At 41.8% G+C, this 27,290-nt stretch overlaps 1 protein-coding gene and 1 pseudogene across 2 annotated transcripts in view; one reads left to right on the forward strand and one right to left on the reverse strand.

Annotated features, from left to right (window-relative positions):
- myom2b (myomesin 2b) overlaps window positions 1–8,044 on the forward strand; it is a 41,551-nt gene extending 33,507 nt beyond the window's left edge. For both annotated transcript variants that reach the window (XM_050048572.1, XM_050048582.1), the window contains 6 exons: window positions 1,452–1,488; window positions 3,177–3,199; window positions 4,507–4,562; window positions 4,645–4,734; window positions 6,984–7,109; window positions 7,478–8,044. In XM_050048572.1, the coding sequence (XP_049904529.1) occupies window positions 1,452–1,488; window positions 3,177–3,199; window positions 4,507–4,562; window positions 4,645–4,734; window positions 6,984–7,109; window positions 7,478–7,681 (536 nt within the window). In that variant the 3' untranslated portion in view covers window positions 7,682–8,044. The remainder of the gene's footprint in view (window positions 1–1,451; window positions 1,489–3,176; window positions 3,200–4,506; window positions 4,563–4,644; window positions 4,735–6,983; window positions 7,110–7,477) is intronic.
- An 8,719-nt stretch (window positions 8,045–16,763) lies between these two features.
- LOC126393897 (uncharacterized) lies at window positions 16,764–18,998 on the reverse strand (annotated as a pseudogene).
- Window positions 18,999–27,290: the final 8,292 nt, after the last annotated feature.

A 27,290-nucleotide genomic window follows, 5' to 3' on the forward strand; every position in this document is an offset into this window, starting at 1 on the left:
CAACTTTTTATGTCGGGGCTGCAGCACACTTGGATCACTACGGATGAGCATGTTGGAGATATTTTGTGGATTCAATTTTGTGTTCTTGGACGTTAGTCTGGGGCGCCGTCTGCCATTAGGTGTGCTAGCCGCTCCCCCCGCCGATCTCCGCAAGGGATGTGAGGACTCTAAAACTTCACCAGCGCCTCCATCGGCATATGGGTGAGTAGATAATGGCTGAATTTTCATTTTTGGGTGCACTATCCCTTTAAATAAGTAAAACATGATTTGTCTGAAAATCTGTCCTAAATTTGGTTAAAAGTCTTGAACGGGTCTTTAAAAGCATTAAATGTAACTGTCTGATACCTGTAGACACCCTGATATATTGTCCACTGAAATTGATATGGAATTTCTTTAGCTAGGCCTTTTTTTTTATTTTATTTTTTTTAAAGATAACTTAAATACATTTCGGTGTCAACCCTTATTCACAGCAGTGTATTGCTGAGCCTCCGTAGCATAACTCGAAACTGGGGGTGCACCGTCTGCCATCTACTGAATCCCAAACTGTCCCTTTAAAGATGTTACTGTTTATAATAAATCTTATGATGCTGCTTGGTAAATTTAATATTCACAAATTAAATTTGCCAAGTCATCGCCCTGTTGAAAAGTGTTTTTTTTTGATAGATTTGTTTATTTAAAATGCAGTCTCTGGAACATGTGACTAATAAGAAAAGTTCATCTGCCATACATCATTATAACTAATTTGTTGATCTGTCTGCCACATAATTTAAAATGGTGTCTTTTTTAATTTTCTTAATGGTTATTTTTAGTCTGTCATTTGTCTTCTTTGACAAAATGTGAAGGGATGTACGACTTTGTACTATTTACTGTCTTAATAAAAAGGTTAATCTAACACTAGCAGCCCATTATTAGCTGTTTGATAGTCCAGCCGAAGGCTCGTGTTATCCATTACTGTTTACAAGCAGAGGTTTGTGTGCTTGATTAGCAGAGTCGAAGGTGAGCAGCTACACTGGAGCTGCGGGCGAGTGGCTGAGGGGCAGGACTAATTTGCATATTCATTGTTCTGCACATACTAAATGAGTCAAAGGTGTAGAGTTACATATGAGCAATTTAAAGGCATGATGGAATATTTATTAATGGAAAAAAACTTTTAATTATGTAATTTTGATGAACAGAGGTGAGTTTTAGGGGTTTAATCAGTGCCAGGAGTAGAGCTGCAGTTACATGACGGAGCGAGCAGCAGCCACGTTTTAAGCTGCGATTCAGTGTTTTACAGTTTAAGTTTTTTTATTGTCATATGCACAACAAATACAGAGAAGCAGTCACCGGCAATGAAAATCCTTTTTTATATTAAAAGGTATCTTTTTAGAGCAGTATCACTTTGAAATAAAGTGAGGAGACAATTAGTGTGGTGAACAGTAACAGCAAAATTCTGTTTTTGTCTTCTACAGTATATGAAAAGGCCTACGCGGAGTTCCAGAAACTCAAGTAAGACAACACTCTAAACTCTTTCTTTACTTGTGCCTCTCTGTGTGTGTTTTAGTCAGACAAACTCTGCTAATGATGAATCACTGTTTCCCTCACATTTGAACTTAGACTGCTTCATCACCACAGGTTTGACACCTGGTAGCTAAATGTGATGTATAATGATCGCCTGGGATACTTTGTGTTACTGAAAACCATATTATTCATCTGTGTTTACAGAAAAAGTAAAGCACAACAGTTTATCATAAATACATTTGGCATTTTGACTGAGTGGTTTTCATGATATTTGAATATTAAAAACATCTCCAAGAAATGAAACTAATTTATATTTTAATCTCAACATTTCAAACTGTCTGCTTACAAGATCCTGTTAGAGTAAAGCCTGCAGACATGTTCAGCCAGACAACTTGAGCTGAGCTTTTACTACACACACAGCTTCACTGACCGCAAAATGCATGTAGATCCCACACACCCTTTTCCAATAAGATAATCAATTTAAACGATCAGTAGACAGCCCACTCTTTGATGCATCTACTGTGCTGCTGTTTTACTCTTCTTTTTGCAAACACTGGAACTGCTACGTCTGTTGGGCGTTGCCAATGATTCTTGTGTGGCTGAAACTGAACTGTAACTACTGAAATGTTCTGTTGCCACTCACCTATTAGATTTTTTTTCTATACTTTTTTGTGTAAGATGGCACACGTTTGTATTTGATGTATTTGTTAACACTGCACACTTTTAAGGAAATAGAGCTATATTTCAATTTATAATGTTTTAATGAATATTTCAAAATTTTACAAAGCACAGTGATTCCAAAACCCCAGTACGGCTGTCTGGAAAAAGTCCAGAATATCACAATTTTAGCTGAAAATGAAAGTTAAAAAATAGAAGCAGTCAGGTAGCAGAGATCCTTTTGGGTCCTTTGGCTAATTGGGCCAAAGCGAAACCCCCGCACACTAAATTTTGCAAATCCGTTTAGAAAAATCAATTGAAACTCCAAACACAAAACACTGCATGCCGAGTGGAAACTGTCCAAATCCCTTTTCTAATTAACATTCAAAGAGAGACATTTAAGCACAAGATTTTACAAACACACTGAAACAAGTGACACCCTGTTGCCCTTTTGATTGAGCATCAATATGCCGAAAGGAGAGCAGAGTTCCCCCAGCCATCTGGTCCTGTGGCTGACCTCTGGTCCTCCCATGCTGCTCCGACAGCCCTCACCCAGTGATTACAAAGCAATACCATTTTTCCCATAGAAAAGATTCTGTTAAGTCCCTAGGTAAACTACAGTATTATGTGCTTTGGCTGTAAACCCAGAATACCTTGTGGCAAACCATCTGACCACTGCCACTGACCCAAAAATGGGAAATATGTGTGTACGTGTGTGTGTGTGTGTGTGTGTGTGTGTGTGTGTGTGTGTGTGTGTGTGTGTGTGTGTGTGGTCGGTGGGCAGAGCCAGGTAGTGGAAACAGACCATAACCAAACTTGGCTGTACCACATTTACAAAACAGGGTTACATCTTACACTCTTAGAGTTATTTGTTGGCTTTATATTGAAGACAAATTAATACTGAGATATATAGTTTAGGTCACAGTGTTGTTCTCAATACCGTATATGATAAGAATACTGCAGGTTTGCTGTATGAGTAGAGCAGAGACAGATCTAACTTTATTTTCTGTGTGTTTCAGGGCTGAGGCCTACGCTGACAAGAGTGAGTCCATCCTCTCATTCTGTTTATTTCTTTAATGCATTTACATTTTTTAATATTTACTTTCTACAGTCACCTGTTTAAAAATTTGCATTGTATAGACATTGGGCCCTATGCTATAGATATCATAGTGCAGCGCAACTGTCATTACTAGTTTCAGACTCTCTCAGTTGCCATTTTCACAGCGATTGCTCCATTGACTAACAAATACCTGGTCTAAAGTCAGAATGACAAAGTGCTATTTAAAGGGCACATTATTCACAAAGTAAGATGCACCTACATAAGCGCATTCATAACACGCATACACTTGCCTCATTACACACACAGAAATGTGTGGATTGGTTGCAGGTGGGTGAAATAATACATCAATGCTGAAAATATTAATTCCGTTCTCTAAAATGTGAGCAGAGCAGAGCTGCTGTCCACATTTACGCACAAGGAGCAGCTTAACTTCATGATTATTTCAGAAACTGAAAGTTTTGTTGTTTCCTCAGGTTTATGACAGCAGTTTTTACTTTTGCTGCTTAAACATCCCACTATATTTGCTACAGTGACACTGCTGTTGTTACTGCATTACTCTCAGCGGAAAACCGCTTGCTTCTCCAATATGCACAATTCACGATCAAAATGACAGTGCACCTGGCTTTTACAGGGGATGGGAGAAGACACTTTGATTGGTTGAATCATGTTATGCCCAAAACCCACCTATGATTCATTAAGGGACTTAATACAACCCCTTTGTCCCTTGAGCCTTACTTGGTGCCAAGATTTTGCGCCGTTTAACTTGAAAAAGTGGAGTTGGACACGCCCTTAATGCAGCTCTGCCATGCACTTGAGACCAGTGGTTCCCAACTGGTGGGTCACGGTCCAAAAGTGGGTCACGGGTCCATTATGAATGGACCACAAGTGACTCACAAACATGTCAAGTTTGTAAAAAACACCCTTTATTTATAAGCACAGTGAATTTCTTTTGAAGTGCCATTTCCTGCTGTAGCGTGAGTGACTAACAGAGCTACTTGACAGAGACAGCAAACTATCTTGACGACATACATGGCCAAATGCAAGCATGACACTGAATATATTAAACTGTGTGGACCTTGAACTAAAGACTAAGGGGAAATCTGGACCCCGTGGCTGGACCAGTTTGGAACCACAGCTTTAGACCATGCACTTAAATGGGGCCGACTGTCTCAAAAAAGTATAAAGCTACTGATTGTTTAATTGTCTTACAGAAAATTAGGACCCAAAGTTCATCATAAATATAAGAAGCAAAAGAAATGATTAGTTATGTTAATGATGGTTTGTTTCAGACCGTGGTAAGGTGATTGGAGGACTGCCGGATGTGGTCACCATTATGGAAAAGAAGGTGAGTGTCTAATGTGTGATTTTAGTAACTGTACATGTGTGAATGTTTGTTTAATAACAGGTGATATTTATTCCTCCTATAGACCCTGAGTTTAACATGTACAGTGTGTGGGGACCCCAAGCCTCAGGTCTCATGGTTGAAGAATGGAGCTGATGTGGAACCTGACGATCAGGTAAAAGTTTCAGCCACACTAACACACACAAAAAAAAAACTTCAAACAGGACCTTGTTCCTGTCTTTGGTTCCCACCTGCCACATGCTACTGCTGACTCCTGAAGATGTTTACTCCCTAACCAAACCCGGGTCTTCCTTTCTTTCCCATGATTAATTACCTTATTAATCAGACACAATTGCAAGAGTGTGTTTCTATTAACTCGTCTCATGATAGTATGAGGTTTCCACACTCAGTACGTGTCTACTGGATTCTGTTGTGTTACTCCCCGTGGCTTTGACTGTGTTTTAATATTTTGCACACTCTTTGGATTCATGTGGGTAGCGTCCCTAATGTGCACTATAATGTTAAAATGCAATGTACAACCATGACTACAGTAATGGTTTTAGGATCACAGTAAGTGTTCTTGACAGGCATTTTACCTTTAAAATGACATGAAACTAGCGTAAGTAATGAAAAAGTAATACATGAATAAGAGATGCAGGAAATACCGGAGAAAATGTTGAGGTGGTAATGAACAAAGTACTTTCAAAGTAGTGTATGTTTCAATTAAATTTTAATTAGTATACAAAATTGAAACTGATGAATAAGATCCCCAGTGATGCACTTTAGCTCCTCGTTGGAAACTGACTGATTGCACTGCTGGAAGTCTCTATACAGTCTCTATATCCACTGCTGAGGTGATCAGGATTAAGGGGAACTAAAGGCCTCTACCTGGTTTTGGGGGGAGACTTCAGCACCAGTTACAATCCCACACTGGAGGGATCTGCATACTTTAGGTGAGGTCAGCATTATCAGCACACTCCTGGAACGGTAATGGAACAAATCTACCTCTCACAACTCATTGACCTACTTGCCAACCAGTATACGTCTACAGCCTATCCCCAGTCAGCAGAGGCTCTTTCAACAGCATCAGCATCCTGCGGCTCTTAACGGCTTTGAAGATTTAAGTTTGAGAAACCGCGGTCCAGGTGGAATATGTGTTGAAGTTTGCCCTCTTCTTTATTCATTCCCTCACCTGCTAATAATCTGTCTAAAACAAGAGCTGACGTCCTTGGTGATGTGTTTTCCAAACCTCAGGAGTGCGCCTCCCCTACCTCGTTACCGCAGAGGATACCGAGGATATTAACAGAAAAACAAACAGAAATATATACAGACCCAGAGAATACTGCACTGAAACTCAGAGCAGGAATAGGTGTTACTGTAACAGGTTTAAATAGAGGTCTGCTGGAGCAGGACGTGAACACCAGAAATTTATCATTTTTAACATTTTGTCACAAAACACCTAACATGATGCTTTATACAGCAGCTACCTTTTGTCAGTCAAATAAAAGAATCTAGCAACCCACAGATTTGCCTACACTGGTAATAAATGAAAGCAATTATCCAAGACCATATTACATGTTAATTAGAAAAAGGCCATCAATTGCGTTTTTTTTCCTTTCATTTATTTTTTTGGAGGTCTATTTGATTTTAAGGCCAGCAGAGCTTTTAATTTCTCAAAATTAAAGGCGAGTGTTTCTCTTAATAGGAATGTAATTAGCCTGCTACAAGTGCCACTCCATGAAAATGTACTAATGCCCAGACCTTGCAAATGAGTGGGCAGGTACTGTATGTGAGAGGGAAATTAAAATAGTGTATTCACGCCAGCACCGCACACACAGTACAACACAAGTACTCTATCTCGTCTCTGGTGTCTGAAGAACATCTACACAAGTGTGCTTCTACTCTGAAGGCTTTCAGCATGAATTGTTTTGTTCTTGCGGTCTCAGGAAGCGCATATGGAATATGTTTTTGTTGACATTTGATCCAGTCATATTACGGTTGAGCCAACAGGGCACATCAGATTAGAATAGAAAATAGACTAGACTTAGGGTTACAATGGTACAAGACTTTCATGGTACGATAACTGATATCATAGTTTCATGTAATCAGTACTGTAGATAAGCAGATGTACATGGTATGATGGCCGTCAAGTTTCACACCAAGCTATACAGTTTCACGGCCCACGGCTACAACCCTAACTGGAATAGATCATTAGTCCTTGTGTCCACAAAGCCCATCTATCAGTGCTCAGCTTTGGCTAAAGGAAGGTGGTAATCAGAGCTCATGATGCTTCTCTGAGTAAAAGTAAAACATAAATCAATTTATAAAATAAAACTCAAAGTGACAGACATTTTAAATGTGAAATCATGCTAAACTCCCTGTGCTGGCTGTTTCGCTTCTTTAACCTTTGATTTCCTTTTTCAGTATGTGGTCTCCCTGGACCAGGGCAAGTTTGCCAGTCTGACGATCAAAGGTGTTACCATGGAGGATTCTGGCAGATATAGCATGATTGTCCAGAACAAATACGGAGGGGAGTCTGTGGATATAGTGGTGAGTGTCACTGCTGTGTACTGTAAATGACTGGATTTAGTCAGAGCCATGGAATTTTTCTGACCATCTGTGGCACAAATCTTGTCTTTTCATTGGGGCTAAACAGCGAGATATTTTTGTGATCACACTTGTGTTGAACTCAGAGTGCTGATATGTGAACTTGTGATTTTTGTTTGACCCTGATTTGACAGTTTTAACATGAAAATATAACGCAAAAGCCTGATCTACAATATTCTTTACTCATGACTCAAAATGATATTTTAAAATGCTGTACAATGTTTGAAACTCTACATACATACTGTAGAGTAAATGCATGTATGGGCAATGTTAATGTAATACCAACATCATGTCTTATTCTGCTGCTCCAGGTCAGTGTGTACCGTCACGGAGAGAAAATCCCAGAGGCAAAGCCAACTCTGACCCCTAAAACAATCATCCCTCCCAAGCTCCCCATTGAGATGCCTCAGCCCAAGGCCCAGCCAGCTCCTAGCCCTGCCCCCTCTGCTAGCCCCGCCCCTCCTAAGGCAGCTGGAAAAGGAGTGAAGAGTCCCACTCCTACCAGGAGGAAGTAGAAAGCATGACAATCAAAAATGAAGAAACATATTCACACACTGGTGCACATGTAAACCACACAAGCTTTCATTGGCATTCTCTGTTTGGACTAATATTAAAAGCCTTAAATGAAATGGAGCTAACACACTTGGCGTTAAATTAGAGAGTCAAGAAAACACTGAGAGCTAAAGTAATATTACTGTTAAAGCAAAAAAAAGAAAAAAAAGAGTACTACTGTGATATCAATGTATGAATACAAAACAACTGAAATGGATAAAGAATAAAAGTAGTTCATATCTGAACATGACTTAATTAGAAATGACTGATTTAATTGAAATGAACTGAAATGGAACTTGAATAAAGCTGAAATTTCATTAAAACTACTGCTGGAAAAAGAGTGAAATGTGTTTTAGATTGATCCTGGAATCAGAGCAATTAAACACATGTTTTACCAACAGCCCGTGTACAGATGAAAAAAACAAATCTAATGTATCTAAAATCTAAAATAAGACAATTTTATATATGTAGTATAATCAAACAGACATGTAATAGAATATAATATATGTCATCACCATGGAGACATGGTGCCCCTCAAAGCAACACTCACTGTCTCAAAACATGTTACAACACAAAATATGATATAAAAAACATGATACTTTAGGAACAATCGCTTTGATATGCTCATTAGTATCCTGCTGTAAAGACATTTTTCACTGATGGTGTGCCTCACACATTGTGCCTAATGAATTGAAATTGGCAGACTTTCTTAATTCCCCTGACACACTGTCACCACCACCACCACTACCTTTTGAAGATGAGGCCAAGCCAAGATGTGGCCCTGTGGAGAGAGGTGGGCCCCCTCTGCCTACAGAGAGGGGCGGCTCCGCATGTGGTCAATGGTTTGGCTCGGCATCATGGTTGTGAGATGTGTTTTATACATGAAAGATTTCGTTTACACGTTTCAGAAAATCGTTCTCATGTTATGCTCTCTGCAGGATGTAGTTACACGAAACAACAGTATTAATATCACTAACATCAAACAAAATGAATGTTCACGCCATCTAGTTTTTACCCTCCTTACAACTACTGTTGGTAACATTCATAAAAATAACTTTTGTCATATTTGCTGAAACTGTCACTATTCCAGACACCTGCAGGAGATCTGTGAAAAAAATCTTCTGCCTCCTGTTTTTGCGTCTAATGGCATTACTGCACCAGAACAAAACCAATTGGAGCTGAGGAGTCTTTAACACAGCTGTCAATCATGTCAATCACTGCTCATGAACTGACAACATCAAGCTGTCAGTGGTAATTAAATAAGAATCAAGATTCTGTTACTGCATTGCCTAATCCTCACCTCAAATGTTTTCAGAAACATGTTTTAGTGTACTGTTTAGCTGTAAAATGAGAAAACTGGGCCAGCCAGTGGGCAGTGTTTGGTGCATCGCTCTACTATTTCCAGCATGGCAGCTTGGTCACAAATGTTCTCATTTTAATAAATATAATAATACATTTAGCAATACATTTTATTTATAGCTGCCTTTTATGACACCCAAGGTCACCTTACAGGCAAGGCTCGAGAAAATAACAGCAGATTAAAAAGTCAGGATATGGATGATGAGATAATAACATAACAAAACAAGTGAAGAAAATTCTGTGTAAATGATGGATGTGTGTGGCTAGAGGGAGTCATACTGACAAGGTTATTTGAAAGAGATGAGTTTTGAGGTGGGATTTGAAAGTGGAGAGAGACTTGATGTTGATGCTCTAGACCCCATGGTGGTCACAGCTAAACAGTACACTAAAATATGTTTCTGAAAACATTTGAGGTGAGAAACAGGCAGTGCAATAACAGAATCTTGATTCACATTTGATCAGCGCTGCCTAGTTTGACAGTTTAACTGCAGTTCACGAGCAGTGATTGACATGATTGACAGCTACATTAGCAGTTCATCGGCTCTAATTGGTTGTCAGTGCTCTGTGGTAGATTCTAGCAAATGCCATTACAGGCAGGAAGAGGGACATGATTTTTTTTCACACACTATCTGTCTCATTTTGTGAATTTAGTGACAGTTTCAGCAAATATGACAAAACGTCATTGACACGAAAGTTACAAACTGTAGCTTTAAAGAATAACGCTAAGTTTCACTAAGACTGTTAACACAGGTACAGAGAGAAATAGGTCGGGCTGTACAAAGCCATCATTATACTCCCACCTCTGTCAACTGATGGCTGCAAATATACAACACCGTCCTCCTTAACATCACCATGGTGAGATATTGAACATGCCGAGGATCAGCTGGCAGTGAATCACCACTTAGTAAACCCGAGCCGTGGAGCAGGACTGTCACACCAACACTGCCACCACTGAAAACTGTCATAACCGATTTCTGCTTAATATCGACTCTGACTGTAAACACCAAGAAATATTTGGGGAAAATCTACATGTATTCTACCTTACAACTAAATATCAATTATGTACAGTCCTCCTGGTCAGCAGCCAAGAGCAGAAAGAGCCCACGCTGCTATAAGTAGTCAGGTTTAAAGTGCAGGAAGTAGTGATGGCAGAGCTGATGAAAAGATGGCTGATGAGATTTGTGGTTCATTAAAGCTGATGAGAGGAGAAGAGCAGACGGAGTGGAGAGAGGGAGGGAGGAGGGTAACTTCATTGTTTCTGTGTTTGCTGTTGCTAATAAAAGAAAGAGATTACACTTTGCTTAGCCTGTTTATTCATTCTGTCAGAGAGAAAGAGACCGAGAACAAGAGACGGATTTTGAGAGAACCCGAGTAATGGAGAGACTGAGAGAGAGAAAGTGAGACGGCGAGATTGCTGTTGTTGTGCGTTACTTTTGCTGCTGATGTGTCTGCTCTGGCGGCATGAGACGAGTCTTGTCAAGCTTGTTAACAAGTTGAGAATGAGTTGACTGATTGAAACGAAACGCAGCAAAGTAAGGGGTGCTGTTTTGTGTGTAAGTTATTTTTGCTATCGCTGCTGTTGTGCTTTTTGGACATGAAGACGAATCTCATGTCATAAATTGTGTGTGTAAGTGTGAAAGGAAGGAAGAAACAGACTGAGACAAAGCGTGTGTGAGAGATGAATGTAGATAATTCAGTGTTGCGTGGCAATAAAGGACTTTTAAAGTGCGACAGAGAAAGACAGGAAGAGGACGAGACTTGTGTGTATTAGAGAGGGCGGGGGGGGAAGAAAGGGAGACAGAGATCTGAATCATTTTGATGTTTCGCTGATCATCTGCTGTGAGATCATTTTCCTGACTTTTTAATTAATTTTCACATTTTTAATCAACATAATTACTGGGAATCCAAATGTTACCATGACAACCAACTTTTAATTTCAATAAACTTGGGGGAAAAAGGGACTCGTCTCTGTGAAATGCACAGACAGCTTGTGCACTCACAGACACACAAACAGATGCATACATGCAGACACATCAACCGCGCACGCCAGCATAAGCACACGCGCACATATACACGCATACACACACACATATAGACGGCTGCTATCTAAATGGAATAGCTAGCCAGTACTGATAGCATGAAATTGTGTTTCCAAATATAACACCGTGTCATTGGAGTGTGTGAGTGTGTGTGCGGGTGTGTGGAGAAACAAGACTATAGAATATATGATCTTCTGCAGTCCTCCACATGGGGGCACTATGGTAACATGCACACACACACTCCGACTCTGTTACTCACTTTTGGGCACATGCACACACTTGCTAACACACACACACACGGATAGACAGGCCTGTCCTAATTAAAGCAGCGCTGTTCAAACAATGAGATAAACTAGGAGCAGAGACATTTTGTGGGTGTGCACTGACACAGCCACATTTTAAAATACTGCTATGATGCACACATGTACATACACATGCAGATTTTTAATTTGCAATTTGCATTGTGGGGGTAAATGCTGACAATTACCCTGATGACGATATTGATTACCGCAGATTTTTCCCTAAAAGAGAGAGGAGGGATGTGAGGAGCAAGGAAAGGAGAGAAGAGGAGAACTAATAAAGGACAGTGAGAGAGGAGAAACAAGCAGCATGTTATTCTGCAAGCTTATTTCGCTGTTTCACTACTGTTTCACCACAGATGATCATTTCTTTATTTTACTGAGAGTAGAGGGACAGCTATAGGAGAAAAGGGAGGTAGGTGAGGGTAATGCAGAGAGGGAGGGAAAGAAAGTTCAGAGAGTGCAGAAAGGGAGCAATAAGGGAGAAGAAGAGGTTTGGGAGACAAAAGGAGGAAGGAGGGAGGGAGAGAGGGAAGAGGGAAACAAGCAGGAGAGAAGAAGAAGAAGGGAAGCAAAAAGGTGTGTTGATTAAGCCTCTGGACTATAAAATGGGAACTGATTTTGAGAGTGCATGGCATCAGATACACATTGTTGGCTTTCACCTTTTTTGTCTCAACAATCTACAATCAGGCGACAGTGAGGTGTCACACGCTTTGCTATTACCGAAATAAACCTGCTTGTTCCTGATTGATCAACCATGTTGGCACCTCCAATCTTACAGCTTTCACGCTAATCAAAAAAAAAAAGAAAAAAAAAAGAAGCCAATCACCAATGCTGGATTGTAAATATAAAGTTTGACATAATCAAGATAGCTGGGCCGTGTCTGCTCATTGATCGGAGCGCTTTGGATTGAATTTGTAAACCCCTCACGCTACCAGATAATCCTGGCTGACCATCGGTTCTGTCCAACCTCTGTTTGGGATTTCCCTTCAGATTGGTGGCAGATCTAGACTAAATCAGCCCGCTAATCCTCCGCTGTGCCCCCAGCTTTACTACTGCGACGTTTGTTCTGTGCAATACAAATGAAGTAATACAGACAATATGAAGTCAAACCGATCAAGAAAAGAGCAAAGGACGGGGGCGAAGGTGACGAGGATGAGACAGAGAAATGAGGTAAGAAGGAGAAACAATGACTACATTTATACACACAAAATATTTCGGTTTTTGCCTGTGGTCCGAAAAAGACAACATTCCTAAAAAGCTGTTTATATGGCTAATGAAAATCAATATTCCACTAATATTGCCGTTAACATGCAGCTGTGTATGTCGAACATGTCATTTATCACGTCAAAATATGGAAAAGTTGAATGGCGGGAGGTGCTTTGGCAATTTTGCTTCTTTGCATCAAAATTCTCGAAGTTTTCCAGTGGTGGCAACTTGTTGGACCATGCAAACACAGCGTCCCTCTTTCATCCGATTAACGACCTTCTTGAAAAAGTTATCCTTGCAATATTTGCGCAAAAACCTGTTGATATCAAAGTCTTTCATACTGTTAAAGTAAGTGTGTTTCTCCTTCTGACCAGAAATATGGGCTTTTATTTTAAGCATGCATCTCTACCCCAGCCTTGCAAACTGTTGACGAATTAGATGTGTATGATTCATCCACGACAACAAAAAATTGCTCCTAAAACCTGAATAATAAAAATTATGCCATTTACATGACCCTTATCAAATTCCGAATATTGCCCTATTCGGAATAATAGTGGAACAGTAAGGTGTATGTAATCGTAGTCAATGTGAACATAAGCAAAGATTTAAGAGAAGAGAGAGATCAAAATTTAGTTGCAGCTTCATTGCTGAGTCATTGGCTTACTGGGCTACTAAAATAGCGTCATAAATTGAGAGCAGATTAGATCCATGCGGTGATTACTAATCCAGTCTCTGGACAACTTTTCTTTGGTCATGATATTTGTGAGAACCCTCTTGTGTTAGTTCGATCCCCGAAACATGCTCCAAACACATTCTGTAAACTTGAAGGCTGCATTTGCTTCAAGTGGAAAATGACTCACCTTAACAATGAGGCACACTTAATGTTCACATCTGGTATATTTCTAGTGATATTAAATGATGCACTGCAGAGAAACATGCCTCTCCCTCTGCAGGGAAGTCAGGTAGCTCATCTACACAGCAGCTCCCCTGGAGCTCATAGTGACTCAGTGTCTGGCTGTTGGAGGCTTCAGCAGGGTGGATGCTTGTCAACATGGGGACTTAAACCCTGGATCTCTGGTCCAAGGACAGTGCACCTACTTGCCATTCTACTCTGCAGCCCTAATGCCACTCTGCTGGGATACTGTGGGCTCTCACATGCATTAAATCCAGAGGCATTGTTTGTGTCAACACCATGCAATCATTTTCTAGAGTGAACACGTAGGATGTGCTCTGCTCTCAGTAGAGCCATGTTGGAAGGGGTCGTACAATGGCTCATTGTTTAATAAAAACCCCAAAGCACATGCGAGCTCTCGTCTTCACATCACATTACAGACATGAAAGTTAGTATGATTGGCGCTCTAAATTGCTCACATTTATGAATGTGACTCATCATCTGTCTGAGCCTGTGTCGCCCTGCCCTCAATGGAAATGGGGGTAGAGAGAGTGGGCAGAGAAAATGACGAGCGAAACTTAGAAAGGGTAGTTTGAATGGACTCGATGAGAATGGGAGACAATGTGAATGATGTGTGATTTTTAACTTCAGTTGCTTATTCCAGGAATGCCGATTTAAAAAAAAGAAAGAAAGAAAGATGGAAGACTCATCTGACAGCACTGCTCTTCTCCCCCCACAGCTGAATTACTAACAAAAATGAAGTCTCCTCAGTCTGTCTGTCTCCCTGCCTCTATCTCCCTCTAACTCGTATCTCTCTACTTTCTATTCATTTCTACCCCCCTTTCTTCCTCTATTTCTTCTCTTTCTCAGTCTCTCCTCCCTCTCTCTTTTTTTCCACTCCTTCTCCAATCACTGTGAAATTGCAAGGAGGCTGGTTGGGGACTTTTCTGACAGAGAAATTTGGCTCCGATCAGAATCACTAGCGAGCATTCCTGCATTCCTTTCCCAATTTAAATGATTTTGCAGCTTCACAGGCACACCCACCCAGACAGCCAGACACACTCACATTGACACTTTGCAAGTCTCCTGCCCTCTTTATCTTTCGCACATGCTCACGCTTTCATTTCTCTCTCTCTGTCACACACATACAAACACAGACATAGAAAACACAATTCAGATGTAAAAGAAGTGGTACTGGCAAAGAGCCAACAAGCAGGAGCCCATACAGTTGCTTCACTGACTTTAGGTGGCTGAGAAAACAGATGAGAGAAGAAAGAAGAGAGGCTGCAGCTGGAAGATGAGACAGCAATACTGAAGGCAGATAGATGGAGCGACAGTTTGGCAGAGTGTATCATTAAAACAAGAATAACATGTTTATCCTGGTGCATATCTGTTTTGCAGAATACACTATTATGAGCAGACTCACAATAATGTGCCTTATTTCCTCCCAAACCACATGCAGATGAATTTTGAGCTCCTTGGAAACGGTGCAGTCCCTGATGCGTGTCAACATGTCGAAATCACACAGACAAAAGAAGCTGTCGAGTCTGCTGGCAATTTTCATTTTTTATTTGATGTGTAGAGGCCAGCTGTCTCACTCAGATTATTATGTGAAGGCAGCGCACCAGGTTTGCCTCACCTGTCGGCTCCACGCATCAGATGTTCTTCTTGACTTTTTGCGCTGAACTGCCGACACACGGCGAACAGGTGTCTGCACCTCCTCAGGCTAAGAGGGCAGGTTCAGAGAAGGAAGCTACATTGTAATCAGCCACTTCAAATTCAACTTCTCACCCTGGCTCAGAAGTCATCAAGCCATCAGCTGCAAGCAGCACAGCCAAGAGCCGAGAGCATTCATCCATTTATTGATGTTAATACAATATATGATTTTCAGACACTCTGACGTGTATTTATAGCCTTTAGTGGGGGAATGTAACAAGGTACTGTAAATAATCACTATACTACAGTACTCAAGTACAATGTTGAGTACTATAAGCTACTTTATACTTATACTCTGCCATATTTCAGAGGGAAATGTTGCACTTCTGCTCCACTACATTTATCTGAAAGTTGCAGTTACTAGTTAATTTGAAAACCATTATCTGGCTTTACTAACCATACCATTGGCTGTCTTTATGACCGGTATCATGCAGCTGGTTATCAACTAGCTCATTCAACTCTGGTTGTTCCTATCCAGCCTTGAGCATGTACATGTGAAAGAGGTAGGGGTGGAAATCACCAGAGACTCTATGATACGATATCATCACGATACTTAAGTCATGATACAATATTTTTGTGATGTTAAACATAGGGCTGCACAATTAATCGTAATAAAATCGTGATCTCGATTCATATGCATATGCGATCTAATGTTTCAATGACGGTGATTCTGCCGGCTCCGCCCGTGCCGGGAGTCGGGACATCATCTGCATGAAAACAAGCGCTCCCAACGACGCAGCGTTATACCACGTGATGCAGAGCGACAGCTGGCCGGCAGATTGGAAAGCAGCGAGACAGGGGGGAAACACACTGTTCACTGTAGCCTCAGTTTGTGCCTCATACAGATCTGCTGGTAAAGTTAACTTAGCGTTAGCAAGCGTGATAAAAGACGGCACAGAGGCGACGTTGTGCAAATAAATCAAAGATTTATTAATTTTCTGTAGCAGTAAACACATGGGCCGATAACAAATGTGTTAACTATGCTAAAGCTTTACAAGCTATTCAGGGCTGCCAACGATAACATTAACATGACAAACAGCAAGGCTACGGCTAACAAGTTAACGTACTGACACTCCTCAGACAGACAGACACACACATACCGGACAGCCTCTCAGTCCTTAGCCGCTAACGTTAGCTCATGAACAACACAGGTACCACACAGAAACTTCTACAGAGGGTCATAATGTGCTTCTAGTGACTGTCAAATCACCAGTGAAAGTTGTTTACACTGACTGCTCTCATGGGACAAAGATCCTCTGAGAAGAAAGATGGATCACTCTGCTCTGCCGGCAGGAACAAACTGGGAGGCAAAGATCCTCTCTGAGGAAGAGGGTTCACTTTGCTGCAGGGTTCACCAAAACGTGTTTGTGTTTTTTTCTTTTAATAAATTGAAAACACACATTAAAGAACATACAAGATCCTGTAGAGAATTAATACATATAATACAATACAATAAATATTGTCAAATTAAATGAAGGAAGAGGATTTTTTTAGTTCTAAAATACACTTTCAGTGCAACTTAGACACATCATCAGTGTTGTATCCTGGGTTCACTGGGTGTTTCGGGTCTCACAACAGACACCCTCGCCCAGGCGACCCAGCCGGGGTGATCAGTCCCGGCTTGTGTCTAAGTAGCTTTAGTTGTCCACGGATCTCCCCGCTTGATCTACAGCCATCTGGACGCCTTTTCTGCCGCGTCAGTGATGTTTTTGATGGCTCTTCTGTTGTGCTGTCCCTTCACTCCCAAAATCCTGAGTGCTCTGATGAGAGACTGGCCTCCAAATCCTCTGCACCCGACCTCGATGGGGTTGCATCGGGTCCTCCATCCTCTGCTTCGGCATTCGCCTGCCAGCTCCTCATACTTGGCCCTCTTCCTCTCAAAGGCCTCCTCCATCCGGTCTTCCCAGGGAACAGTCAACTCCAGCAGGACCACTTGTCTAGTTGTTTCTGACACCAGGACCATGTCTGGCCTGAGTGTGGTCACTGTGATGTTCTCCGGGAATTTGAGCTGTCTCCCTAGGTCGACTTTCAACTGCCAGTCTCGAGCTGTTGCCAGCAGCCCCCCTGCTTGACTCCGGCACTGCTGTGGCTTCTCCCCAGCCCTAACAAAGGCGATGGACTGCCTTGTTGGTTGTTGGTGTTTACTGGTGGAGATCCCTGTGCTGATGACCTCTGCGATGACCCGCAACACTTGGTCATGACGCCAGCGGTAGCGCCCGTCCCCCAGCGCCCTTGGGCAGCAGCTCAGGATGTGCTCCAGCGATCTAGCACTCTGGCAGAGAGGGCACAGTGGATTCTCAGCCAGGCCCCAGCGGAAGAGGTTGGACGGGCTTGGGAGGACATCGTACACCGACTGGATGAGGAACTTGATCCGGTGTGGCTCAGATCGCCATAGCTCTGTCCACGATATCTTCCGGTCAGCTGCCTCCTCCCATCGGGTCCACGCCCCCTGCTGCCGCATCCCTACTGTCCTAGTGCAGCGGGCTTCCTCCACCCCTGCTCGGACCTCCTCCTGGATCAGCTGACGCCTTTCCTTTCCCTGGGCCTTGATGAGGTGAGGTCTTGGGTTGCTCCCGAGACCTGACCGTCCGGACGCCACTGTTCCCACCAGCTCACTGTGTTGCAAGCGGAACTCAGCCTGGTTGACTGCCTCATGAGCCTTCCACTTCCTGCCGGTTCTTACTTCTATGCCAGCCGAGGAGACTTTGACGTCACTGGAGTCCCTATACAGCAGCACCTCTCTTGCTCGGGTGACCATAAACTCCTCTGTCAGACTACTGAAGGGCAGTTTCAGCTTGTTGTTCCTCCCGTACAAGGCGATGCTGCTGAGGCTTCGTGGTAAGCCCAACCACTTCCGCAGGAAACAGCTGACCTTCCTCTCGAAGCACTCCACGGTGGTCAGTGGCACATCATAGACCAGCAGTGGCCAGAGAAGTTGTGGCAGAATGCCATGTTGGTAGATCCAGGCTTTAAACTTGCCTGGTAATCCTGACTTATCCACTGCTGTCAGCCAGGTTCCCAACTCCTCTGATGTTGCTTGGAGTGCTGCGGTGTCCTTCAAGGTGCAGTCATAGATCTTGCCCAGGCTCTTAACTGGCTTCTCTCCCACAGATGGAATCTGGGTGCCTCCTAGTGAGAAGCGAAACTGGTCTGTGACCTTCCCCTTCTTCACCACCAGGGACCTGGACTTGGCTGGCTTGAAGTTCATCCGGGCCCAGCTAATGAGACACTCAAGGCCTTGAAGGATCCATCTACAGCCCGGGACTGATGTTGTAGTCACTGTCAGATCATCCATAAATGCTCTGATGGGGGGCTGCCGCATACCTGAGTTGGTGAGTGGGCCTCTGCACTCCACCTCTGCTGACTTCACCAGCATATTCATGGCCAAGGCAAACAATATCACTGAAATGGTGCATTCAGTGATAATGCCCTTCTCAAGCCGATGGAATGCGGATGTTTCTGCTCCGGAAGTGACTCTCAAACTGAAGCAGCTGTAATAGTCCAGTATGAGGTCCTTGATCTTACCAGGAACGTGGTGTCGGTCAAGCGAGGTTTCCACCAGCTTGTGTGGGATAGACCCGTAGGCATTGGCAAGGTCGAGCCAAAGGACTGCCAGGTCTCCTTTGCCTTCCCGTGCCTCCCGGATCAGCTGGGTGACGACTCCTGTATGCTCGATGCAACCTGGAACCTTTGGGATTCCCCCCTTCTGCACAGAGGTATCGATATAACTGTTCCTCAGGAGGAACTCCGTCATGCGCCGGGCAACGATACAAAGGCAAATAAAATATTGGGGATTTATGTAAAAATATACATAGAGACGTATAAATAATTATATAATTAAAGATATGTAGGCTATGTTAGGTGAATACTCCTGTCAAATGCATGGTGTTGAAATGTTTAATTTTGATCTTCCTTAGTCCATTTAGACTTTATTTTATCATAACAATAACAATGAATATTACGAATTGTTCACATTTTAATTTAATTTTAATAACATTTATCACACAGCATTTTGTGGAAAAGTCAAATGTTCAGTTTACAGTTTTAATAAACTTAGTACTGTTTTTCAACACATATATTGTTTTGTCTTCATTCAATGTAATTAGCACATATTGTTATTGCGCCACTGGTTTTGGCCTTGGTGCCCCACATTTTGGCCGTGATGCCCCAATAAATTTGTATTTATCAGAGGCCAAAGTGGCCTTGCCCTAAAAATGTCTTAATTCCAGGCCTGGAATACCTACCTCAGAAAAATATTGTTCAGCATTGATATTATTGTTAAAATTGTTCAAAAGCTGTAAGAGAAGACAAGAGACTAAAGGTTATTGTTTTTACGGTCAGTGTCAGGCTGTCAGCTGTTGCATTTAAGCTAAAAACAGGAGTGTTCCCTCTCTGCTGAACAGAGTTTATGTGCATTGTGTCTCTTGTATCAGGCACAATCATAGGTTTTGTTATTTAATGATATTTTTTTATTATTTATTTATAATTTTTGTTACTTTTCCTTTTGTATCAGGAAATAAGCACAATAAATCTTTATGTTGAAAAAAATCGTGAGAGAATCATGATCTCAATTATAAGCCAAAAAATCGTGATTCTAATTTTTTCCAGAATCGTGCAGCCCTAGTTAAACATGTTGAGATATGCAGAGTATTGCGATAAAATATAGTTCGATTTATTACTTTTTTCCCCAACTATAAATTATGTCCCTGAAGGAAAACTTTGCCAACATCTGTAATATCTGTAAGATAAAATTGTCAGTCTGTTCATCTCACTTCAGTCATTTTATTTGCAGCACAATGTATCTACTGGACTGAAAAAACAATTGATTTTATTGTACAAGTAGGCTACCTAAAGTTTAATTTGTATATGTAATATTAATAATTTAAGTAATAAAAACAATCAGTACTTGGCACTGTGTGATGATACAATATTGCCACACAAAAATATTGGATACTTTGCTGTATTGATTTTTACCCCACCCTTAGAAAGAGGGAGGGTTGTTTAATGGGCTCTCTGTGAAATTCAGAGCATATGAGTCGTCTAAACATGGTTGTCAACACAGGAGGTGGCTGAGCTGGCAGCTAATGGTGCTAACACCATAAAACAGCCCTATACAACAGTGCTGACAGAGCTTATAGGGGAACTGAAGGGTTAGCGCTACGCTTCTGCGATGATGCCATCCCAATATCAGTGGAAACTGCCACATGAGTGCAGTGTAAAGTGGCAGCGATAAGCCAATTGGACATAAACATGCACTAACATGCATGTACGGTCGGACTGGCTAACCACAACATACCATGGATAAACTCAGATTACAACACAAACAGAGGGAGCGTGGCCTCATTCTTTCCTCAGGACACCATTACTCCACTATATCTTTACCAAATTGAGCATAGCGTTAGATCAGGCAGGACATGATGTCACGCTTAGCTCACATCCAAGCTACATCAGCTGATCTCAAACAGCCAATCAACTGATGGAGCAGCTGATTGATGGAGGGGAGTCACCTGATAGATCACATGATTCCTTTCAATGCAATCAATTGGTGAACGTCATTCAGGACGCCCTATTTAAACTGCTCTGGCCTGCCTACTGTTGCTGCTTCATCTGCAAGCCGCTTTGCAACCCACCTCCACCCCAGCTCCTCCTTTTCATGCCATGTCCGACTTATTGATGTAATTTCTAATTGTCATTGATGCTGAATCTGTTCTGTTCCCAGGGGGTCTTTGCTGCTGCTCTCCCTGCCTTAAGCTTTCCCTGTAGACATATGGAAGGGCAGGGAGGTGTGGCCTCTCTGCCTCAGACTTTCCTTGTAAACATGTGGAAGGGCAGAGGTGTGCCCTCTCCGCCGCAGGCTTTCCATGTAGGCACGTGGAAGAGGCTTTACCTCTTCCACGTGCCTACATACCACCAAATATAATACTGCAAATGGAAATAAGGTTCTCCTTGACTGAAGTGTTCTTGACTGAAATAGTAGTTTGCTGCTATATTAAAAGGTGCTGACACACCAAACCAACATCAAAGAACTAGCAGCAACGAAAGCCAACTGTTGCGTCGTCTATGTCGCCTCACGTTGCCCTGTGTCAGTTGCATTTGAACACACTACAAAGACTACATCTGACAGCCAAGTAGCACGTACGTTCTGCGTCTGCGTGAGACATCCTGTCAGCCGAGGGGTTTCCTATCTGTGCAACTGAGCACCTCCGCGGACTATTACATCCAGACAGACCGGGTGTTTCCTCCGCAGGCTCCACTTCACTCAGCTACCTGACAAACCCGCTGCTTCTTCCCACTTTAACCTGAATAACAAACCGGGGCTCGGTGCTCCGGTTGGATACAAACAGAGAGCAGGGGCTAGCTGGGAAGCTAGCGGAGGATAACTGGCTGTGCTTCCTTCCAGTCATGCTGCGGCTAACGCTCCGGTTTGTTATTCAGGTTAAAGTGGGAAGAAGCAGCAGGGGCTGTCGGGCAGCTGAGAGAAGTGGAGCCTGAGGAGGAAGCACTGGTTAGCCCCGGTTTCACTACAGGCAGATTCACTCGCTACAGGGGCGAGGAAATTAATCCTAAACAGCCAATCAGAGAGATCTCTCTCACCTACAAGCGGAGCTTCAAATATTGAACATCCTATCACTCATTTAGACAAAAGTAGATCGGAAAATAGGGCCCAGGTTGAAAAAAACATTAGTTCCCCTTTAAGGAACAACAAAAACTCATATTCATCTGACTGAAATTTAAACAATAGTTTATAATCTTAAAACAGAATAAGAAGTAGATTATATATAAAGTATTTATTGCTTTTTAGTTGAATGATGAAGAAACTACTCTGAACACTTAAAAGTAATGCCAGACTGTTTCTACTACTGAAGTAAAGAATGGAAATGTAGTTAATGACTGATGGGGTCTATCTGATCTCAATGTTATGTATTGTGTTGTAATTAGCAGCGCGTGGTTTATTCTTCTAATAAATTGTAATCTTTTGTTTTTATTTCCAGTTATCATCACACAGGTGTCTCATGTTATTCTGAGCTGCTGTGGTGCAATCAGAGTTTAAAAATCAACCACAGAGTATGCCATCACTCCAGGGATAAAAAAAAACAACAACTTTGCACTATAATAAGAGAATTTTATTTTTATCTGTGCTTTTCCACCTGTCACTCAGGACTTTTTGTCCATGTTGGTTTCCCCTCCCACACCCACCTCCGCAAAGAAAACTTTTTAAATATCAGCTTCAAAGCAGTGTGACTTTGACCTGACCAATTACACCTACTTCTGAATTTGTCACACGGTCAAATGGAGGCACTGGCATTTTTATTTTCTTCCTTATCTTTCCAGGTGGTGGTGTCTCTTTTGCTCCTGCTGTTGGTGTCTCACTTACTGAAACCTGTAGCACACTAATACTGCCAGTTGATAAAACGTTGCAGACTCTGCTTGTGGCACTCTGTTTGACAGAGAGCCAAAAGGGCATGTGAGCCTCTACTAGTTGATAGCTTTAACACAAAGAATACATTTAGCATGTCCTGGTGTGTCAACCTCCTTAAAACAATCTGACAATGGAAATGTGTGTGCTGCACCCTTAATGTCCATAGCTGCCTCAAGCTCAAGCCAGCTCCATTTGCTTCTTACACCTGTCTCAATCTGTTTTACCAGCAGTCCCTCGCTCTCCATTAATTTATATCCACTAATAATCTGAGACCAGATAATGAACATTCAATTCAAATACCATACTAAAAAGAAAAGTAAATTATCACAAACATTGCTGCTCATCTTGCATTTACTCACACAATTTTGTCATTATGACATGCAGAACGTCTTATGGGTGTGCAGGTTGTGGTTTTACAGCTGGTTGGTCAATTGAAAGACAGTGCTCAGATATGATGTTTATATGTTGGTTATACAAAAGAAAAACTATCACAAGGTCATTTCAAAAAAGCTTTTGTCGTTTTCAGTTAGCTCGGCTTTTTTTCCCCTTCCCAAGCAACATAATTAAGCTACTGTCTGTAACCAGCATTCTGTTTAAGCACATCCTAAGTAATGTGGGTCCATTTGGGCTAAATGTCTACACCGCTGTCTCATGAATGAGTTGTGTTGTGTTTCAAAACAAATCCAAAAGCAAATCATTTAATTACATTGTGGTTATGACAGTATGAGCCTTGCTAATATTATCTTCGCAAAGAAAATGGAACCATCAGTGGATAACGTGAAGTTAGTTGGCAGTTAAGCTGAGGAGCTTAACTTACGTTGTAATCGCTGGCACATTGGTGACGGTAATCAGACACAGAGTCGGGGCGTCGGTAGCTTAGTGGATAGTGCCGGCGCCCCATGTATAGAGGCGATGCCTCGCTGCAGCGGTCGCGAGTTCGACTCTGGCTTGCAACCTTTTGCTGCATGTCCTCCCCCCACTCTCTTTTTCTCCCCCCTTCACAATCTTCACTCTGTCTTGTCCATTAAAGGCAAAAAAGCCCCAAAAAATAATCTTAAAAAAAAAATCAAACACAGAGTCACTGCAGGTGGGGCGTAGATAAATATGGCAACAATATGGAGTGAAGCAAGGTTGACTGAATATGATTAAAATAAACAAGAGTTTGCTGGTGCCATCATGCTGCACATTATTTTGCCGAAATTCAACACAGATCCTTTTTTATTAGTAAAATTGTAGGGTGGGAGGTCGGGGCGTGGGTAGGGCATGAACTTTTGTCGGCCTCTGACGGAAATAAAGTTTTACAATCCCTGTGTTAAACAAGTAGTCCAAGAGCACAACATCAGCAATGTTATACAAGTGGAATCTGGAATAACAAGTACACTAGCTAACATTAGACTTCATAAAAATGGTATCAGCACCTATGTTACATCCAAACAACTCGACTTTAACAGTCACAAGCTTGACGTGTCATCATACAAGCCAATTAGGTTACCATAACGCTACTGTGAGAGATTCTAAATTAAGGAATGCGGGCATTCAAAAACTGCCCCAGAAGGTCTGCTTGTCGTTTTATTACACCTGCACACCGGTGATAGCCGTGACTGGAAGCATTATGTTTTCGGATTGTCTATCCATCCATACATCCGTACATCTGTCTCATTCCCGTGAACATGATATCTCAAGAACACCTTGAGGGAAATTCTTTAAATTTGACACAAACGTCCACTTAGACTGAAAAATAAACTGATTAGAATTTTGTGGTCAAAGGTCATAAGTCATGAGTCAGTGTGACCTCACAAAATATGTTTTTGGCCATAACTCAAAAATTAATGTGCTAATTATGATAAAACTTCACACAAATGTTTAATAGGATAAAATAATGAACTGATGACATTTTATATCCAAAAGGTCAACTTCACTGTGACATCATAATGTTCTCCATAAAACACTTTTCTGGCCATTACACAGTGGCATATCTCAGGAAGAGAAAGGGAAATATTTGGTCAGATACTGAATTGGTGACACTCATCTTGGGTTGTCCACCTTGAAACTGTGCTGATTGTACAGATCCTCTGTGCTATTGGGGGGACAGTGGGTGTGAAGCATCCATGTTTTCACTGACATGGATGTAAAACTGTAAGAGAAACATGACTGGTGCACAGAGGCATACAACCGCCGGGTGGCAATTCTCGTTCCTTATGACACTGTCCATGCAGATTCAGCTCGGATCTTCAAGAATCACACCAGTGACCTGTTTTGATTCAACACAGCAATTTTCGCCAAAAGATGACAAGTTTTCATACCTGTTATTCTTAAACATAGTTACGCTAATTGAAAAAATGACAAACTGTACTTAATGTTTAGGAAATCATCGCCATTGTGGGATTATATAAGAGTAATTAACAATATGACAAATCTCACTGCTTTCACTACTTTTATTACTTTTTTGTAACTATTTTTTGTTGGCTGATCTGACCTGCAGCTGTATAAACATACAGCAAGCTTAATGAACGGTAGCTTACTTGTTTAGCAGGTGCAGTATGTGAGGTTAAAAGTCTGACAGGTCAATCCAGGCTTTCGTAACATTTAAGTCCAGCAGAGAGCTATTACTGCTGCATGAAAGTGTGTTTTAATATGCATGCATGGACATGAGAGTACAGTGGTTGTGGTTGTGACCTTACAATTAGAAGAGAGGACTTTTGCCCACAAGGTCCTGAGGATCAAATTCCCCAGTAGCAGTCTAATGAGAGAGACTCAAATCTGTGACACACCTGCTGTCACTGTATTCATTATTTGTCTGCCTGCATGTATGTCATTGCTGCTACATGCAGGTGTATTCTGTGTGCTGTGATTCATGGTGGAGCTGCAGGTTGAGGTGCACTTCATTTATTACATTTATTAACAAGGCTTTTTTTTCCCCAGGCTGCTTCATTCTCTTTCAGTTCCTCTCTTTAATCTGACATCTTTCTCAATCCATCCAATAAAAAAACAAAAAATGACTTAAAAGTTACAACATTTAAGATAAAAGCCCCCGGGTTGTCTCCCCTCTCTGATCTACTCTTTATTTCTCACAATATTAAATGAAAATTATCTACTTTGAACTTTTTAAACCACAGATTTTCCTTTTAGCTTCACTCAAGGTTACCTGTGCAGGAGCAGGTCAGAAGGTAGCAGTAAATGCCTCACCTTTGCTCTGGTCCGCTGTATTAGCTCAAACTTTAATAATCGCTGCAGAGGCTTTATAGAGTAACAATTTTCTCACCTTTTGAACTGTTGCTTCCCATTCCAGATTTAATCTTAATCTTTTATTGCCCCTGTGATCCACGTGGTTTCTCCTTGATCTCTTTGACACTTTTTGAAATTGATGTTAACTTTAGAATTGCACACTTTTCTGAATAGGAGTGGGCAATATGGATAAAAGTAGTATGTCTGTTAACTGAAAAATCAGTTAACAGACCATTTATGGATTAAATGACCTGATGGGAATGCCTGTTTATGGCTAATCCAGTGAATTAGGTTGCTTGATGAATGAAGAAACCTCACCATGCCAATGAAGAAATAAAGATCAAACAGCAATTCATTACTGCCATTAAACAGTTTTGATCAGTGCCCTGAAATAGTACTCACAACAGCATAGCAACCAAAGATATTAGCTGAGTGATATCGTCTCACAGTGTCTATTTATATTTCAGAATTACAAGTCACAAAATGCAGCATAACCAGTTTGGGGCAAATTTGCATTACTAGAAAGTACTACAAATACTACTTATCACTGTAACGCATTACTAGTAACATAACCAGGTAATGGGGGGAACCCGGGGTGGGGGAGCCTGCAGGTGTGAATGTGAGTGTAAATGGTTGTCTGTCTTTATGTGTCAGCCCTGTGATAGTCTGGCGACCTGTCCAGGGTGTACCCTGCCTCTCGCCCAATGTCAGCTGGGATAGGCTCCAGCCCACCCCCCTCTTTTGATGGTCATTTACAGTCCATAACAATAACTATGTCGGGTAACAAACTGTGTTGGACTCGGGTCGAGTTCGGTCAGGAAAATGCGTCTGGAGCCACGCTCTAGTGTGCTCACCCGTGTGCGCGCGCACGTGTCTGTGTGTGTACGTACGTGTCTGTGTGCATGATACAGAGAGCAGAGGAGATTGTAAACACGCGACTGTGTAGAGACAAAAATGACATGCTGTTGTGTAAATAAGATAAATAACATAAGGCTATTTAGTGTGTATATTAAAAGGACAGGTATAGACCTGTTCTATAGGAAAGGTAACCTTAAATGACTTCTGTTGTGATCTGGCGTTATATAGAAAATAAACACAAATAAAATTAACTTTATCTTCAAGGGGGGACGGGGGTGCCATTGGGGTGGCGGGGCGCCCCCCTAATATAATGGGGGAAACACTGTTTTCCCCAAAAACAAATAACTCATAACGACCTTACTTTTGTTGTCACCCACCTAGGGATGGGTACCGAGTTCGGTACTTTTATTGGTACCGACCGAATTCGGCCGGTAATCCCGAGTATCGATTCACGTAAAATCAAACGGTATCACATTTCGGTACCTGAACGCATCCTTGGGACTTTGAGAGTGGAGGAGTGACGTTTTCGCTGCCTATCGTGAATGCAGCATTGTA

Source organism: Epinephelus moara, chromosome 1, assembly GCF_006386435.1.
Source record: "Epinephelus moara isolate mb chromosome 1, YSFRI_EMoa_1.0, whole genome shotgun sequence".
Lineage (NCBI taxonomy): Eukaryota > Metazoa > Chordata > Actinopteri > Perciformes > Serranidae > Epinephelus > Epinephelus moara.